Source organism: Motacilla alba, chromosome 11 (genome assembly GCF_015832195.1).
Source record: "Motacilla alba alba isolate MOTALB_02 chromosome 11, Motacilla_alba_V1.0_pri, whole genome shotgun sequence".
NCBI classification, from domain to species: Eukaryota; Metazoa; Chordata; class Aves; order Passeriformes; family Motacillidae; genus Motacilla; species Motacilla alba.
In genome coordinates, this window is record NC_052026.1 from 19,015,093 (window position 1) to 19,032,170 (window position 17,078).

At 52.5% G+C, this 17,078-nt stretch overlaps 1 protein-coding gene across 1 annotated transcript in view; it reads left to right on the forward strand.

The window, feature by feature from the left end:
- The first annotated feature begins 15,008 nt into the window (after window positions 1–15,008).
- The window catches only part of JPH3 (junctophilin 3), a 49,841-nt gene continuing 47,771 nt past the window's right edge, over window positions 15,009–17,078 (forward strand). The window contains exon 1 of the mRNA XM_038148399.1: window positions 15,009–15,782. Within this exon, the coding sequence (XP_038004327.1) occupies window positions 15,401–15,782 (382 nt within the window). The 5' untranslated portion in view covers window positions 15,009–15,400. The remainder of the gene's footprint in view (window positions 15,783–17,078) is intronic.

Sequence of the window (17,078 nt, forward strand, 5' to 3'; positions counted from 1 at the left end):
GGACACCTTCCACTGTCCCAGGCTGCTCCAACCTGGCCTTGGACACTGCCAGGGATCCAGGGGCAGCCACAGCTCCTCTGGGCACCTGTGCCAGGACCTCAGCACCCTCACAGCCAGGAATTCCTCCCCAATATCCCATCTAACCCTGCTCTCTCTCATTTTGAAGCCATTCCCTGTGTCCTGATGAAGAGCCCCTCTCCGAGGACTCCGAGCTCCTCTCCACAGCTTTGAGACTGGCATGGGGCAGCATTTGCTGGAAATTGGATTTTCCTGTATTAAACAGTTATTGAAATGATTTTATTTGTCTCGGGGTGTAGAGTGTAAAGGACAAGGGTGACATTGATGGGCTGGGTCCTGCTTCCTACCCCGCTCCTCCTCTGGCAGCTCAGCCAGGGGCAGACTCTCACTTGGCAGAAATTCCATGTTTTGCCTGGGCAGGGATCTCACTGAGCCACTTATGGAAAATCCAATTCTTTCCCCTGATCCCCCCAGGGATCCCAGACTGCTCTCAGTCCTGCTAGGAGCCAAAAGCTGCCGTGTCCTGCCCCCTTTGCCTGGCTGTGAGACGTTTGAGGCTGACAGGAGCCCCGTGCTTGGCACCACCCCGGCTTCTTCTGTGCCTCTAAATGTCAGGTGTCCCCCTCCAGCTGGGGACAAATCCTTGGAGAGCTTCCCTGGCTATGGGTGTCACTTTCTAGCTTTAAAAACACCTTATAATTCAAGCAGGAATTCTGTTTGCAAACAGCTCCAGAGCCAAGTCCGACCTGAGATTTGAGCAACTTCCAGGACGCCAAACTTGGAAAAATATCCAGAAAATTCCACCCTATCAATGCAGCCGAGGGAGAGCAGGGAGAAAGGGAAGAAGAGGCAACGTAACATGATTAACCCCCGACCATGTGCCTTAAATTCACAAACAAAGCCCAAATGTCAGCGCTGCTGAGCTCTTCCCTTGCGTTTCCATAAGTAAAGCAGCAATCCCGGGGCGTGCTGGATTCCCGGCGTCGGGGCGAGCACCAGGCAGCCTCTCCTTCCCCAGGAGCAGCCCTGACATTTGTTCTGCACATTCTCCAGGTCCTTCCTGGCACGCCGTGGGTCCTGCCTGGCTCGGAGTTATTCCTGTGATGCTGCATTAAAAATAGAAAGGCAGGAGCCGAGAGTCGCAGTCCGAGACGGTGATTCAGTGACGGAGCTTTTCCATTAGAGGGTGCCAGGAACCTACTGTTGCTCCAGAGCCCAGGAATCGTGGAAAACACAACTTTGTGCCGTGTATTTCGGGGCTGGGCGAATCCATACTCATTTTTGGACCCAGTTCTTGCCCTGCCCGTTCTAAAGGAGAACCTTGGAATGACAGAATGCCCTGAGCTGGGAGGGACACAGAAGCATCATCAGGTCCATCCCTTGGATTTGCAGAGGGTATTTCCAAGAATCCCACCATGTCCAATCTCCACTGAGGGTATTTTGCAGGCAGAGGTGTGTTTTCAAGAAGTGGATGTGGTGATCTCAACATTCCCAGGGAGTTCTGGGCACTGTTTGGATGTCAATAGGAAATCCTCGTTTAAAGAAAACAAGATTTATCCACAAAAAATTGGTGGTTCTGGTGGAAAACAATAGTTTGTGTGGCTGGCACTGGTTGTGCTCCAGGTGTAGTGGTGAGGACAGACAGTAAAGGATGGGCCCCATTCTTTTACTCCAAGTCTGCCAAAAATCACCCAACATCAGGAAACAGCCCAGTTACTGAATGGATTTTCATCTCCATCCCAGAGGAGCCCCTTTGCAGGAGCAGAATGTCCTCAGGTCTGGGCTGCTTGCAGCAGGCACAGCAGATTTTAAAGTGTCCTGCTTGGTTTTGAAGCTTTGGAAAAACAAAGTTCTGTAATTTTGTGGCAGGGTTGGTGAAACTATTGGGATCAGTCATAGAATCACTGAAATCACAAATCATAGAGATGGTTTGGGTTGGAAGGGACTTCAAAGCTCACCTCATTCACCCCCTGCCATGGCAGGGTCACCTTCCACTGTCCCAGGCTGCTCCAAGCCCTGTCCAGCCTGGCCTTGGGCACTGCCAGGGATCCAGGGGCAGCCCCAGCTGCTCTGGGCAACTGTGCCAGGTCTCAGCACCCTCACAGTGAAGAATTCCTGCCCAATATCCCATCCATCCCTGCCCTGTGGCAGTGGGAGCCATTCCCTGTGTCCTGTCCCTCCCAGCAGTGTGGAGAGCAGTTCTCTGTGCTGCAGCTGCAGGGGGACACTGCTGCTGGCACAGGGGAAAAACAAGATGAATCCTTGGATGATGAGATACCTGTGTCCCTGCCCTGCCTCGGGGCACATCCATCCTTGTGCATCCCCTTCCCCACCCACCTGTCCAGCGTGGGATCTTTAGGAGCACGTGGATTTCTGCTCAGTGAGGGGATAAGAGCCTTCCTGGGATGAGTGTCTGAAAGCTACAGGTGCTGGCAGTGAGGGAGGGGAAGGGAACGTGGCTAGATCCCAAAGCCCAGCGCTGCCTGACTCTGCAGCACATCCTGACAGCTTTTCTGTGGATTTCAGCCAAGGTGGCTCAGCTTTGGAGCCGTCTGCTCCTGTCCCAGGTCCCAGTGGGTGATCCAGAGCAGATGGGACGAAGGGCTGACCCTGAGCCACACCAGCAGCACTGATCTCACTCTCCTGACTGGGAGTTCAGGGCAAAGCAGGAGCAGCAGTGTCCTGACCAGGTGGGTGAGGGCTGTGTCCAACACACTGCCACCTCTTTCCCTGCTCTTTTGAGGAGTCTGGTGCTTCTGAACCCAAAAGTTGGGATCATGCATTGGCAATTATTTCTGGCTGACAGACAGAAAACCAGGGATGGTAAAGGAGCAAGAGATTCATCTGGGACAGCAGTTTTCCTATAAAACCACGCTTGGCTGAGTGCTGCTGTTGGCTGTGGCCACCCTTCTCATCCTGGTGGCTTCCCTGGTGTCACAAGGAGGGGTTTGGTGGATCACATGTGGAGCTTGGACAGACCACGGGCTGCCCATCCCTGGCTGTTTCCTTGCTGCTGTGGCCAAGGGACAAGAAGAAACCCTGCCTGTCCCCAAGTCTGTGGTCCCTGATCCCTGTGAGCACCCGGATTTCCCAGGATGGGAACAGCAGGATCTGGGGCTGCAGCCACATCCTCTTGGGAAGAGCCCCCAATGGATGGGCTCATCTTGAGCTGCCGGAGAGTCCTTCTTCCCAAAATGCCCCCAAAGCATCCTGGGAAGTAAATAGAAACCAGAGCTATCTGGGGAGGAGATCAGGGCTCAGAGTGGCTCAGCTGAGCAGTTTGGGATGGGAAGGGAAGCCAGGATGTGTGAGGACAGGGGAGGGAGCACAGGCCAGCAGAGTGCACAGAGCAGCAACTGGCAAAGCTGGGGCTGGGCCAAGAAAATAAACATAGGAAGTACTTGAGACTGATGAGAACCACGGGCAGCCTGCTCTTGTTTAAGGAGGTTTTTTTGGGACACTGGAGCAGCTCCTGTTGCAGACAGAGCGAGACCTCAGCCCTGATCAAACTTTCATTGACTTCAGCTGGGCCAGGGTTTCATTTCGGATGGTTCTGCTTTTCCCCAAAATGTGATTTCCTCATTTTGGGATGTTTCCCTCTGCCCCCACAGGAATTTTGGAGGCTTGTACAGAGATTTAGGGATGGGTGGTGTCGAGGCTGGGTGCTGCCAGCACGTCAGGAGGAGCAGAGGCTGCTCTGCAGCACTCCAGAGCTGTGTGTGAGCACTCAGGGTCGATAAATCCAGAGCTGAAGGCCAAATCTGAGTGCTCAGCAGCTCTGCTAATCAGTTGGGTGCCTGCATGCAGGTTGAAAGCCAGTTCCTTCCAAATTTGCTCTTCCAGCAAATAGCCTGGAGGCTTTTCGCTCCAAAGTTTGACTTGGGCCCCTCACTTTGGAATTTCATCCCCCTGTGTGCTCCTGTCTCCTGATGAAGATGGGGCATTCAAGGTAAGTGACAAATTGGAGGAGGTTTTCATCTGGCACCAGCTTTTACCCTGAGATCTCCAGAGTTAACCAGTCAAAATTCACAGGGTCTTGAAAATCCTGTCAAGCCATGAAGGAAGTTTGAAGGGAAGGCTCGAGCAATACTGGAAACATGAGCAGAGGGTAAAAGAGGAGCTTGGGGTGGTGGTGAGCAGAGGTTCTCTAGGAGGTGGAAGCCCAGGGAAGATTGTATTCCTGGCTGGAAATGAAGCTGGCTAGGAAGTGAATGAGGACAGGGAATGCAGCCTCCAGCTCCGCTCCTTTTGGGAGCCCTGTTCATCCCATCGTGTCTGGGAGGAGTTTCAGTCCAAATCCCAAAGTTCCCTCACTTCAGAACAGTTTCCACTGGGATTTATCAGCACCTGGGCTCCTCTGTTTCAGCAGGACCAAGGTGTGCATCTCATCCCAGGGAAAATCCAAATATCCTGCTCTTCCCATCCCTGCTGCTCCTGCTTTGTGCCCATGCTGGTGCCTGACAGTGACAGCCGAGTTAATCTGGTTTAGAATCCTCGTGCCTTGATTTCTGAAGGTCTCACTGTTGTAGGGTGACATTCCTTTATCCCTCACCCTTTCTTTTCCTCCTGGATTATCCCATGGTAATAGTGCCATGTAATGCACTCTGTTATTAACTGCTCCTGAATCCTGCCTGCTGATTCCTTAAGCAGATCTCGAAACCCCGTGAATCTGCCTTGGAGTTTTCTGAGGGTTTGTTTTGTGCTTGGCTTTTTTATTTATATATTTTTTTTCTTTAAACACAAAGCATGAAATGTGTGGGATAACTTTCTGCTCTGGCTTTTGGGAAGCAAAGGAATTTCTCATGTTTGGATAGCCCAGACATGATATTCCAGATTGAAGTGTGCATCTGTTTAAATCCCTACAAAACAGGCTGCGGGAAGGAAACCTTGTTTGAAAACCTACATCAAATATGGAATAAATTCTTCCATAGGTAATCATCTGCCCAGAAAAAAAGATCCTTGACCACTTCTGTGTGACAGAATTTCATAAGAAAATAACATGAGTAACATCAACTTTTTTACATCACTGTGTCTTCTTGCTTCACTGAGAGACATTTCTTCTTTGTTATGAATTATAAATCCCTATTGCTACAGTCCAAACAATTCTGGGAACTTCTGCCACTGGCTTTGAGAGCCCAGGGAAATCACAGTGTCCTTTGCATTTACAGTGCTCAAGGCATTTCCAAACATTCATTATTCACACAGGAATTCGTCCATCAGCAGCTCCATTAAACGGAGAGAGGGAGCCCTGCTTTCTCATCAGGTGCCAAAATACTTGGTTGAGGTTTATTTCTTCCTCTGAGAGCAGATCCTAATCCCAAGGGTCAAAGCAGCACCTTCTGCAAAGGGTTAGACCAGAGGAGTGAGAGTGTCCTTGGTCCCTGCCTCAGTTTCCCCATCAGTCATGTCACATTTGAGGATTCAGCCCACTGCGAGCTTGAGGAAATAATTTTTTAAAACCCCCAAAAATCCATTTGGCCAATACTTGTAAATTCCAGCTCCCACAGTCCAGGAGTTCTCAGGGGTCACAGAGTCCTGGAATGGTTTGGATTGGAAGGGACCTTAAAAATCCCATTTTACTCCTGCCATGGCAGGGACACCTTCCACTGTCCCAGGTTGCTCCAAGCCCTGGCCTTGGGCACTTCCAGGGATGAGGCAGCCACAACCTCAACTTCTCTGGATTATAAAAACTCTCAGAATTTTAAAAACCCAACTTCCTCTGTCTGTTAAGCCAGAAAAAAAAACCCAAGCTCTTGGCAGAAAACACCCCAAATGCCCTTAAAGCAAAAAAACCACCCTCCAAGTTGTTTTTTAACCTCATGTAGTTTGAACCCTGTCTCAAGGCTGAGGAGGGGCAGAGGGGGCAGAAATTATTTTGTCTCCAGATTTGGCAAAGCTTTGGGACATGTCCCTTCCTGGGAGATCAGGATGAGCCCCACATCAGCTCCTCCCAGGCTGGAGCAGCCTTTGCCCGTGGCAGGGCTGGAGCTGGAAGCCAGCATGCCAAGCCCTGCTCCAAAGCAGGTTTCTTCTCCTCACATGATGTCAGCATTTCCTGACAATCCCAGCGGGAACACGCGGGTGACAGATGTCCCTTAATTATCGGCAGCGTTCCCGCTCCTCGGGCTCAGACAGAGAATCCTGAGCCTTGAAATGAGGGCCCTCTTTGGTGTGGGTGAGCCTGGCTACCTCAGGTTTATTCACGGGCATCTTTCAGCTGTGGGAAATCGGTCACCTTGGGGTTTGTGCCCTGCCAGGGGGTGAACCAGAGCTCCAGGCAGGTGAGGAGGGCGGGATATCCAGGGGGATGGGGGTGGCTGGGGGAGCCACGTCCCTGCAAATACGGGGATTTTCCAGCTGGGGTGAGAAGGCAAAGAGGGGCCACTCCCTGTGTCCTCCTTGAGATGGATCTGGGGTTTTTTATGGACAAACAGCTCGACACTCATTTTTGTAGGGTGATCCAGTAAAGTAAAAGGGCAAATTAAGTGTGTTGGGGGGAAATCCCACTTTTTCCCCTTGGTTTTATTTTTCACCTTCCAACATCACAAAAAATGTACCTCTATCCCTCAGCAAACATGGGAGAGGGATGGAGGGAAGGAGGATGGGATCCCACCACCTGCAGAGCCACGTCCTGCTCCTCTCCTCCTTGGCTGATACCTCCTTCACAGCCCCTTACAGGGGAGAGCAGCTTGATCTTATTGAACACAGCTGCTGGGTGTGTTCCACAGCACGCAGGAACTCAAATCCATCCATCCACCATCCATCATCCATCCATCCATCCATCCATCATCCATCCATCCATCATCCATCCATCCACCATCCATCATCCATCATCCATCCATCCATCCATCCATCCATCCATCCATCCATCCATCCATCCATCATCCATCCATCCATCCATCATCCATCCATCATCCATCCATCCATCCATCCATCATCCATCCATCCATCATCCATCCATCCACCATCCATCATCCATCATCCATCCATCATCCATCATCCATCCATCCCTCCATCCATCCATCCATCCATCCATCATCCATCCATCCATCCATCCATCATCCATCCCTCCATCCATCCATCCATCATCCATCCATCCATCCATCCATCCATCCATCCATCCACCATCCATCATCCATCCATCCTTCATCCATCCATCATCCATCCATCCACCATCCACCATCCATCATCCATCATCCGTCCATCCTTCATCCATCCATCATCCACCCATCCATCCATCCATCCATCCATCCATCCATCCTTCATCCATCCATCATCCATCATCCATCCATCCATCCATCCATCATCCATCCCTCATCCATCCATCATCCATCCATCCATCCATCCATCCATCATCCATCCATCCCATCCATCCATCCATCCATCCATCCATTCATCCGTCCGTCCGTCCATCCATCATCCATCCATCCATCATCCATCCATCCATCCATCCATCCATCCATCATCCATCATCCATCCATCCATCCATCCATCCATCCATCCATCCATCCATCATCATCCATCCATCCATCCATCCATCCATTCATCCGTCCGTCCGTCCATCCATCATCCATCCACCATCATGGAATGGCTTTTAGCTGATGGAGGGCCGGTTTAGATCAGATTTTAGGAAAGCATTCTGTGAGGGTGGTGAGACCAGCGCAGCTGTGGCTGCCTCTGGATCCCTGCAAATGTCCAAGGCCAGGTTGGACCCTGGTGCTTGGAGCACCCTGGCACAGTGGAAGGTGTCCCTGCCCACGGCAGGGGTGGGATAGGATGAGCTTTAAGGTCCCTTCCAACCCAAACCATTCCAGGATTCTATTCCATGCATCAGCCTCTCCTGGTGTGTCCCTTCCAGCTGATTCCAGCCCCGTTCCTTCTCTCCTGAAAGCACATGGAGCATCCAAGCTCGGAGGAGCTCCCATCCTGCCTGTGAGTGATTCCCACACTCCCCTTCAGGCTGCCCGATGGATGCTGGGGAAAATCCAGCCCTGAGGGAAAAGATCCACCTGCCCGCGAGGAAAAACCATCCCAACCCATTTCCTGCTGCAAACCTTTCCCTCCCATCTGCTTGGCTGATCAGGATCAGCTTCTTTGCTGCTGTTTTTGTGCCTCTTGATTTCCACACGGAAACTGGCTCTATTTTTACCCGGCTGAAGCTGATTAGATCGGCAGTAATTGGCAGGATAAACAGACACGTCCTGCGTGCAGCAGGTTAATGCGATACAGGCAGTGACCAGGGAATGCACTCAGCCCATGCCCAGCACGGGGAGCACAATTGAGGTAATTTATTGCCCACATGCCTGGAACATGCCCATTATCCAGCCCCATCCTTCCTCTCCCTGCAAACCCATTTCCCCTCGCAGGGTTTCTGCACGGTGCCAAAGATTTTGTCCTTTTCTCCTCAGCTCTTCACAACCCCACAGAAAAACCCAAGGACACACAGGAGTTTTGCTTTCTGCTTAACCCAGGTCTTGGCTCCTCCTGACCTGTGAGATTATTAGCTTTGAAGCAGCCACATGTTAAAAAAGAAAAATGCTACTTACAACTCCACGGCTGACCTCGTGCAAGTAATGTAATTTCCCACCGTTTCAATCAGTTCCGTAAGTTCCAATCTTCTGGAAGATTAGCAGCAGTTCTGCTTGCTGCAATATCCTTCTGGGCTTTAATTGGGTTTGGGGGTGATTTAGCCAGAGACCAAGTGAAGGAAAGAAAACTTCGGGGCAACATCAGGTGATGCAGGAATTCACTGGGGGAGGGATGGAGCCAGAAGCAAAAATGAGAATCATTCTGCTTTCCAAAGCTGCACATTCCAGTCTAACGGTGGGAGACCTTGGGAATGTTTTGGCTCTTGTGCTTGGTGGTGGCTGCACCACCTGTTTAATCCCAGGAGTGGAGTGGAAGGTGAGCAATCCTCTGAAAGGTAGCGAGGTGCCCTGTTTATGCAACAACATCCGTACCTGTATCAAGTTTGAGCCCATCTCAGAGGGCTTCTCATCCCTGCAGCTGCTGCAGGATCCCACAGCCACCACTGACTCCTCCCGTGCTGCCAGAGAAGTGTTTTTTGGGGAGTCCCGCTGTGCAGGGCTCTGAGCTGGAGGTAGGGAGTAAACCCCTCCTTTGTCTTCCTGCCTGCTCTGAGCCCCAGCCTTTGCCTCCATGCAGGCAGGATATTCAGTCACAGAATCCTGGAATTGTTTGGGTTAGAAGGGATAATGAGATAATCCAGTTCCACCCCCTGCCATGGCAGGGACACCTTCTACTCTCCCAGGCTGCTCCAACCTGGCCTTGGGCACTGCCAGGGATCCAGGGGCAGCCACAGCTGCTCTGGGCACCTGTGCCAGGGCCTGCCCGCCCTCACAGGGAGAATTTCCTTCTAATATCAGATCTAAATCTCCCCTCTTTGAGTTTAAAACCATTCCCCATTGTCCTGTCACTCCATCCCTGCTCGGTGCCTCCCTCCCTGTTTACAGCTGAGCCTTGAGCCCTCTCACTTTTGCACTTTAATTTATTTAGTGCAGGCCCTGTTGATTGGGTATTTTTCCCAATCCATCCGTGGCAGGGACTGACCCAGGGCTGTGTGGAAGGCTGAGGAATTCCATGGTGTGATTGTCTCTTCCTCCCACCCCCACCACCCTGCAGGTGAAAGCCAGAGCTCTCCTCTGCCTTTTCCCTCAGACTCCTCTTTGCCACTCATCACACCACCCTCTCTGATTACCAATTATACCACCCTCTTTTAATTACCCAGCTCAGCCTCTGTGGTTCCAGTAATTGTCCAGCTTTAGACACGTCAATGCCATGGTGTCCTGTCCCCTTGGAGCGTGGTGCTGCTTTTTCCCAGTCCTCTGGCACTTCCAGTGGCTCTTCCAAGACCTCCTGGAAACCACCATGAACTGCCCACACAGCTCCTTGGCCACCTCCTTCACAAACCTCTCAAGTTATTTGGATGTGCTGGTTTAAAACCCCTGAGCTCCATCAGCTGGATGCTCCTGGGAAGTATTTCCTTAGCATGTTGCCTTTTTTCCCACCAAACACGGGATAAATCCCTCACTGAGCATTCCTGCCTTGTGTCCTTGATAATCCTCCCATTTCCATGTGGAATCACCCCACTGCTCGGAACTCATGGAAAATATCCTCCTGTCTTTAATTTCCCCAACTTCTGAGGTTTATTAATTACAACCAGTTTCCCTTGTCTTCCTTTCGTGTGTTCATGTTTTGTGTGTCAGTCTTTGCAGCTCTTTCCCTTCCTTTCCAAGTGGTGTTGGTTATTTTAACAAAGATTCCTGCCTGTGTTGCTGCTTTTTGGATAAAACACTCTTAAAAATTTTCCCTTTTCACTTAAAGTCCTTCTCTGAATTGATCTGACTTGTAATTATTTTCTGATTCATTTTTAAAGTGGCAAGCAAATATTTAGATTTTTATACACTACTGCTTTAAGCTTTACTTCATTTGCACATAACAAATAGAATCAAGCCACGAAGGCCCCGTGCCTGGCACAGGGAGAAATCCACCCTCACCTGCTGGAGTGAGGATAAATGTGGAATTCCCTCATGCTGGAGACCATCTTTTTTTTTCCATTAGGATATTATCTTTCCCCCTTCCCCCAAAGTTCTAAGGATATTTTAATACTGGCAGCTCAGGACCTCCAGCATCAGCCAGAATTCCCCAGGGATCCCGAGGTTTTTATTAGATGTTATGGATGTGGCTGCTTAGAGAAGCAGAATGTGTCGAGTCCCTGCTGCAGACCCTTCTTGCCTCGTGCTTTATTTCCCAGGATATTGATCCAGAAACTCTGTGGATCATTTATTTCCTTGTTGTTAATGACTCAGAGCTGCTCCCAGGCAATCCCAGTGGGATGCCAGTCAGGACTGGCAGGTCAGGACCTCGGAGCACGAGTGGAAATCAGATGGAGAGGGTGGTTAGAACACAGGGCTGCAGCATTCCAGGCAGGAAAATTCCCTGGCACCCTGAGGCACTGGGAGCTGGGATAAGGTGTGGATTTATTTAATGGGCTCAGTGATCCCAGAGGTGATGGAGAAGCAGTTTATACAGGAGCAGGGAGTGACAGGACAGGGGAGGGACGGCTTCAGACTGAAAGAGGGGAGGGTTAGATGGGATTTGGGAAGGAGTTCCTAATTAGGATGGGATACTAAGAAGGTGAGGCCTGGCACAGGGTGCCCACAGCAGCTGTGGCTGCCCCTGGATCCCTGGCAGTGCCCAAGGCCAGGTTGGAGGGGGATTGGAGCACCCTGGGACAGTGGAAGGTGTCCCTGCCATGGCAGGAGGTGCAACTGGATGGGCTTTAAGGTCCCTTCCAACCCAAACCAGTCTGGGATCCTGGGATTCCAGGATTCTATTCAGCAATTACACCTCGTTCCACTCTTTTGCTGCAGTTGTTTTTCTTTGCATCCTGTCATTTCCCAATTGTAATTTTTTTTTTTTTTAGTGTGGGCTGGCTGCATCATTCCTCTTTCCATCACCAGCCTGGTGCCCCCAGCTTGGCTGGCAAGGATACCCCCAGGAGCTGCTCCCTTTGGAGCTCTGCATTTCCACCATGGATAGAAAACACTCACTGCTCCCACTGCCCAATCCTTTTTTTTTTTTTCCCCATCCACACTCAGTGATTTCTTAGAAGCTGATTTGCCTTTTATTGTATTTTTTCATCTTTTTTTTTTTTTTAATCCCAAAGTTCACCTCACTCATCCCCTCATCCACACCTACCCCAGGTATTTAAAGAAAAAAACCTGTCAGCCCTGTCTAACACCATCTGTATCCTGTGGTGGAGAAGTCCCTGCAATTAGTCCCATCTCCTGGAGAATTCCTGCAGCCCAGCTCCGACCTGGCATGGCAGGAGGGAAAAGCCCGCTGGCATTCAGGGCTGCTGTGAAATCCAATCTGGAGTTTCCTCTCCCTCAGCCTCCTGCACATCAGCAGCCCTGAGGAAATATGAACTGGTCTGGAGAGGACTCCCAAGGCTGCTCACTGGGGCAGGAGTTTTTATTTTAAACTAAACCCTGACCTTTGGAGAAAGTCTGGGAAAAGTAGGTTTATTTGGGGATGAGCTCAGGGCCAGCAGTGCCAGGGTTGGCAACCACACCACGGTCACCCTGGCACCTGTAAGGGTTCCTCCAGCCCCTTCACCTGGCATTCCCACAATCAGGGAATCATGGAATGCTTTGGGTTGGAAGGGATTTTACAGCTCGGCTCATTCCACCCCTTAGACACACCTTCCCCCATCCCAGCTTGCTCCAAGCCCCATCCAACCTGGCCTTGGACGCCTCCAATCTGTTTTATTTGCCTTCCAACGTGGCTTTTGGAAATTTTTGGAGCCTCGTGGAGCTCACCTCGAACCCTTTAATGACCAGAATGTCCCTTTCTGACCAAACCCTCTGCTCCAGCCGTGTCAGGCAGGGAACACCCCAGGAAACCTAAACCAGCTCAAGACCAGAAGATTTTTAGATGCATTTTTAGAGTGGAACCTGCCCATTCCTCAGCTACAAAGGTGCTGTTCCCAAAATAGCCCTCATTTTAGAGCCACACACCATCCTAACGGTAGATCCCATTCTCCTCTCTCCCTTCAGCAGACTGTTGGGAGTTTCTTTCTCACCAGGTGCCATTAAACTTGCTGTTATTTTAAGCACCTGCTTTATGAGGAGCAGCATCCCACGTTGGTCTGAGGGGTGTCACACCTTGGTGCCTGCCCCAGATCCCTCCATCCCACCAAACCCCCCCCCAAAAGAACAGCTGGACAATAATTAATTGGCTAATTAACATGTAAAACGACTATAACTGTCTAAAACTACTGAGAAAGCAACAGAAGGGGACTGGAATTTCTTTTGTTCCCTGCCAAAATTTTTATATGTGTTTAAGCAACTTCAGTTCTGGTGTTTTTCTTGGAAACTTTGGGGGGTTCCCACCCAAATTCTCCCTCTGTGAGGAAAAAAAAAAAAAAAAAAAAGGCTTGCAGTTGCCAAAAATGCAGCACCTGGAGTGTGGGATTTTTAGGGAAGGAAACAATAAAGCCCCCCAGTGTATAATGAGCACAGTCCTTGCATTCACAAAGGACTCGGTGTAGTTTGAAAAGACATTTTCTGCTGGAAAGAAATGCTTCAGTGGGAAAATTTCCACCCACTCCAGTTGCATCTCTTCCCTCCAGCTCTGAGAGAGAGAGAGAGAGGGGAAGGTTTTCTTCCAGAGGAGGGTGGTGATGTGTTTCCATGGATGGACAAGAAAACGCATCGAGAGAGAGAGAGAGAGAGGAAAAAAAAACACAACTGAGTGGGAAGACACAGCCTGAAAGTTGCCGGTGGGTGGGCAGTGAGGCAGGTACCGAGCACAAGCAGCCCTTCCAGAGGGGATGCACAGCCTAAATCCCGCGGGTTTCCACCACCAGCACTTACACTGTTTGTTTATTTATTCTTTCCTTGGAGTCCTGGCCAGGCTGGGTCTGCCTCAAAACCCCCACTCCAGTAACGCTGGTGGCGATGGCAGGATGCAAACCCGAGATTTTGGGGAAGAGCTGAGTTTTTCCTCCATCTCCCATGTTTTGCTTTATAAGCACTTGTGAGCATCTTTGAAATTATTCTCCGGCAGAGCTCCCCCCTCTAACACTGGTGCGTGAATCCCCTGGTGTATTAACACAAATATATCGATATTTGCCGGCACACGGACCCGCACACGCAGCCCGGTGCCAAAAAGGATTCGGCACGTTCCGATCCAGGGGGATGCACCAGCGGAGCCGGACCCCTCCTGCTCCAGGGGCACAAGGCGAGCCGCCGCCGCTGCCTGGGGAGGATTCCAGGAGAGAAAAAAACCCAGGGAGAAAAAAAAAACAGGGAGAAAAAACCCAGGGAGAAAAAAACCCCGATATCTTGCGGGGCGGAGCGCGGAGGGCCTCCCGATGGCTTGGGAGGACCCCGATGGGATGCGCTGCGCCGGAGGGAGGGAGCAGCAGCCCGGGGGCAGCGGGAGCCAGCCCGGAGCGCTGCCGCCAATCCCGAGCGCTGCTCCCAGCCCGGAGCGAAGCTCAGCGCGGCCTTTCCGTCAATAAATAACCCGTGCTGCGGCCGCGGCGTGCCCGGGCCGGCTCGGAGCGGGCTCTGCCCGGGCTCTGGGCGCTGGAGGCGTTCGGCCCGTTCCCGGTGTCCTCCCACCCGCCTGCCCACGGGGACCCACGGCTCCGGCGGGGGATGCCGGCCCCTCTCCGCCCCGCGGGGGCGAGCGGCGGGGCCGGGGAGAGCCGGGGGGATAAATAAAAACGCGGCAGCATCCCGGGAGGCTGCGGGGGGCTGCGGCCCTGCTGCCGGGCGGCGAGGCGAAGGCGACGCAGTTCCTGTCTCTTTAAATCCACCCCGAGCCCGGCGCCGGGAGCCGAGGCAGAGCAGAAAGCCCAGGATCCTGCTCATTACCGAGCGGGATTTATCCCCGTAGGGAGCCGCCGAGGAAGGGGAGGGAGGCGGCGGGGCGAGCCCGGGCGCCCCCCCAGCAGCCCGCAGCCCCCCGGGGCCGGCAGGCGGGCTCGCCGCGAGCATCCTCGGGCCGGGATGCGGGCTGGGCCGGGCCCCGGCGCTGAGGCACTGAGGCACTGAGACACTGAGGCACTGAGACACTGAGACACTGAGGCACTGAGACACTGAGGCACTGAGGTTTGCGGCGCGGGGGAGGCGGCGGGAGGGGGCGCGGGGCGTGCGCGGTGCGGGAGCGGCCGGGAGCCGTGCGGGAGGGCGGCGGAGGAGGCACCGCATTGCTGCTGCTGCCGCTGCTGCTGCCGAGCCCCGCGATGCCGCCGCGCCCGCCGCTGCCCCCGGCCCTGCGCCCCAGCCAGCCCGGCCGGCGGCGGGGGGCTCCGCGGGGGCTCTGAGCATCCTCCCCCCGGGGCTGCCCAGCGCTCGCTTTTTGCCTTTTTTTTTTTTTTTTTTTTTTTAATCCCTCTTTCCCTTCTCTTGGCATTTGGCCTCTTTTTTTTTTTTTTTTTTTTTTTTTTTCTCCTTTTCCCCCACCCCCGTTCCCTGCCTTGGATGGTTTTTAGGTGGAGTCGTTTGCACCAAAATCCAATAGCTGCTGCTGTTCTTGCTGCTATTTTTTTTTTTTTTTAATGATCCTGTTTCCACAGCAGGGGAAGAGAGAACTGATCCTCAACATACTCCCAGAGAATGAATAATCACAAGAAACTGGCTTAAGCAGCTCCCTGGATCTGGTGCATGATTTCAATTGAGTTCAATTTGATTTAATTTTTTTAAAAATTTTTATTTATTTCCTTTTCCCCAAGTCATCCTTCGCATTTTATTTCCTGCATTTCTTCCTATTCTTTTTTTTTTTTTTTTCCTTTTCTTTTTTTTTTTTTTTTTCACCTTTTGGGAGATTTGCAAACCGAATTACATGCATGTCCAGTGGGGGAAGGTTTAATTTTGACGATGGAGGGTCGTACTGTGGAGGCTGGGAGGACGGAAAGGCTCATGGCCATGGAATCTGTACCGGCCCGAAGGGTCAAGGTGAATATTCGGGCTCCTGGAGTCACGGCTTTGAGGTGCTGGGGGTCTACACTTGGCCCAGTGGCAACACTTACCAGGGCACCTGGGCGCAGGGCAAGCGCCATGGCATTGGCATGGAGAGCAAAGGGAAGTGGGTGTACAAAGGAGAGTGGACCCACGGATTTAAGGGACGGTACGGGGTCCGGGAATGCACTGGAAACGGGGCCAAGTACGAAGGCACCTGGAGCAACGGATTACAGGATGGCTACGGGACAGAGACCTACTCGGATGGAGGTAGGTGATGCATTGATCCCTTCCTGGCTGGGGCAGGTGGGGTGGAGGGTGGTGGGGAGATCCTCCCAGCGGGGTTTGGGTTGGACTCTGGGAGTTTGCAACCTGCTGCCTTGGATCAAGGGATGCTCCCACCCTGCGGGAGAGCAGGAACCGGCCCGGCGTGGCACCAGCCCAGCTCTTTGCCACAGGTAGCCCCATATGTTCCATGGGGTCTCTGGGCGCTGGGCCCTCCCTCCTTCCTCTCCTCAAGCAGGTTTTTGGGATGGGGAAGGGGCTGTGCTGGTGGGGGGACGCCCAGCTCTGGCCCAGAGGGCTCGGAGCACGGGGTGGGCCAGGCCTTGGGGACACAACCCAAGTTGCACATGGGATTGGCACTTCTGACTGCACCACTGGAACCTGTAGGATTTGCATGGGAACATCGCGGGGCAGGATGGAGGCGAGTGCGTGTGTGGGGGGATCCGGGGTGGATGGGGCAGCTCCAGGGCTGCCAGAGCTCCCAGCCAGGGGAGGGGGGCTCTGCTCCTCCTCCAGCCCCTCCAAAGGCAGCCCCACGCTCAACCACGCCAGGGAAAAGACTTTAATTCAGACAAGAGTCTTACATTCCTAGTTTACGGCTTAATGCTTAGCGTAGGGGCTCAGAGGGATCACCAGAGCTCTTCTCTGCCGTCAACACGGCTTAACGAGATGCTGAGGGGAAACTGGGATTAGAGGAAAAACAAGAAAACCCAATTGGAGCGATCAAACCCAAAAAAAATTGCTGGGCTAACAAGCTTTAGGGCTGAACTGGGGAGAAACAGCTGGCGCCGTGCTGTAAGTGGCTGTATCATCCTCTCTCCTGGGCTGGGGCTACTTCCACAATGGGAATTGCCACCATAATCCGAGGCAGGCCTACCTGCCAGCAGCCAGGGGCACTGGGCTCCGCTGGCCCCTGGTTTTCCCGGGAATGGTGGCCTCCTAAAGCAGGCTCTGGAGTTATTTTTAGGATGTTATGGTTTTCCATACGGCTCCGGTGAGGAAATTGCAGCGTCGGGAGCTCCATCGCAGCCTTCCCGAAAGGTGCTGCAAGACCTTGCTCTGGAAAAGCCCAGTTTGTGGTTGCACAGGGAGGGGAGGTTAAACCTCACCTGCAGCTGCTTTTTTTGTGCTCCCTCAGGGAGAGGCGGAACCACCTCGGGATTTTTAATGATGGTTTGGTGCCGGTTGTTTTCTCCCAGAGAGAAAAAGAGAGCTGCAACCTTTTGTTTCAGCTGCCTGGAAGGATGCTGGGGACTGAGCTGGGATGTGCCGGGTGTGTGT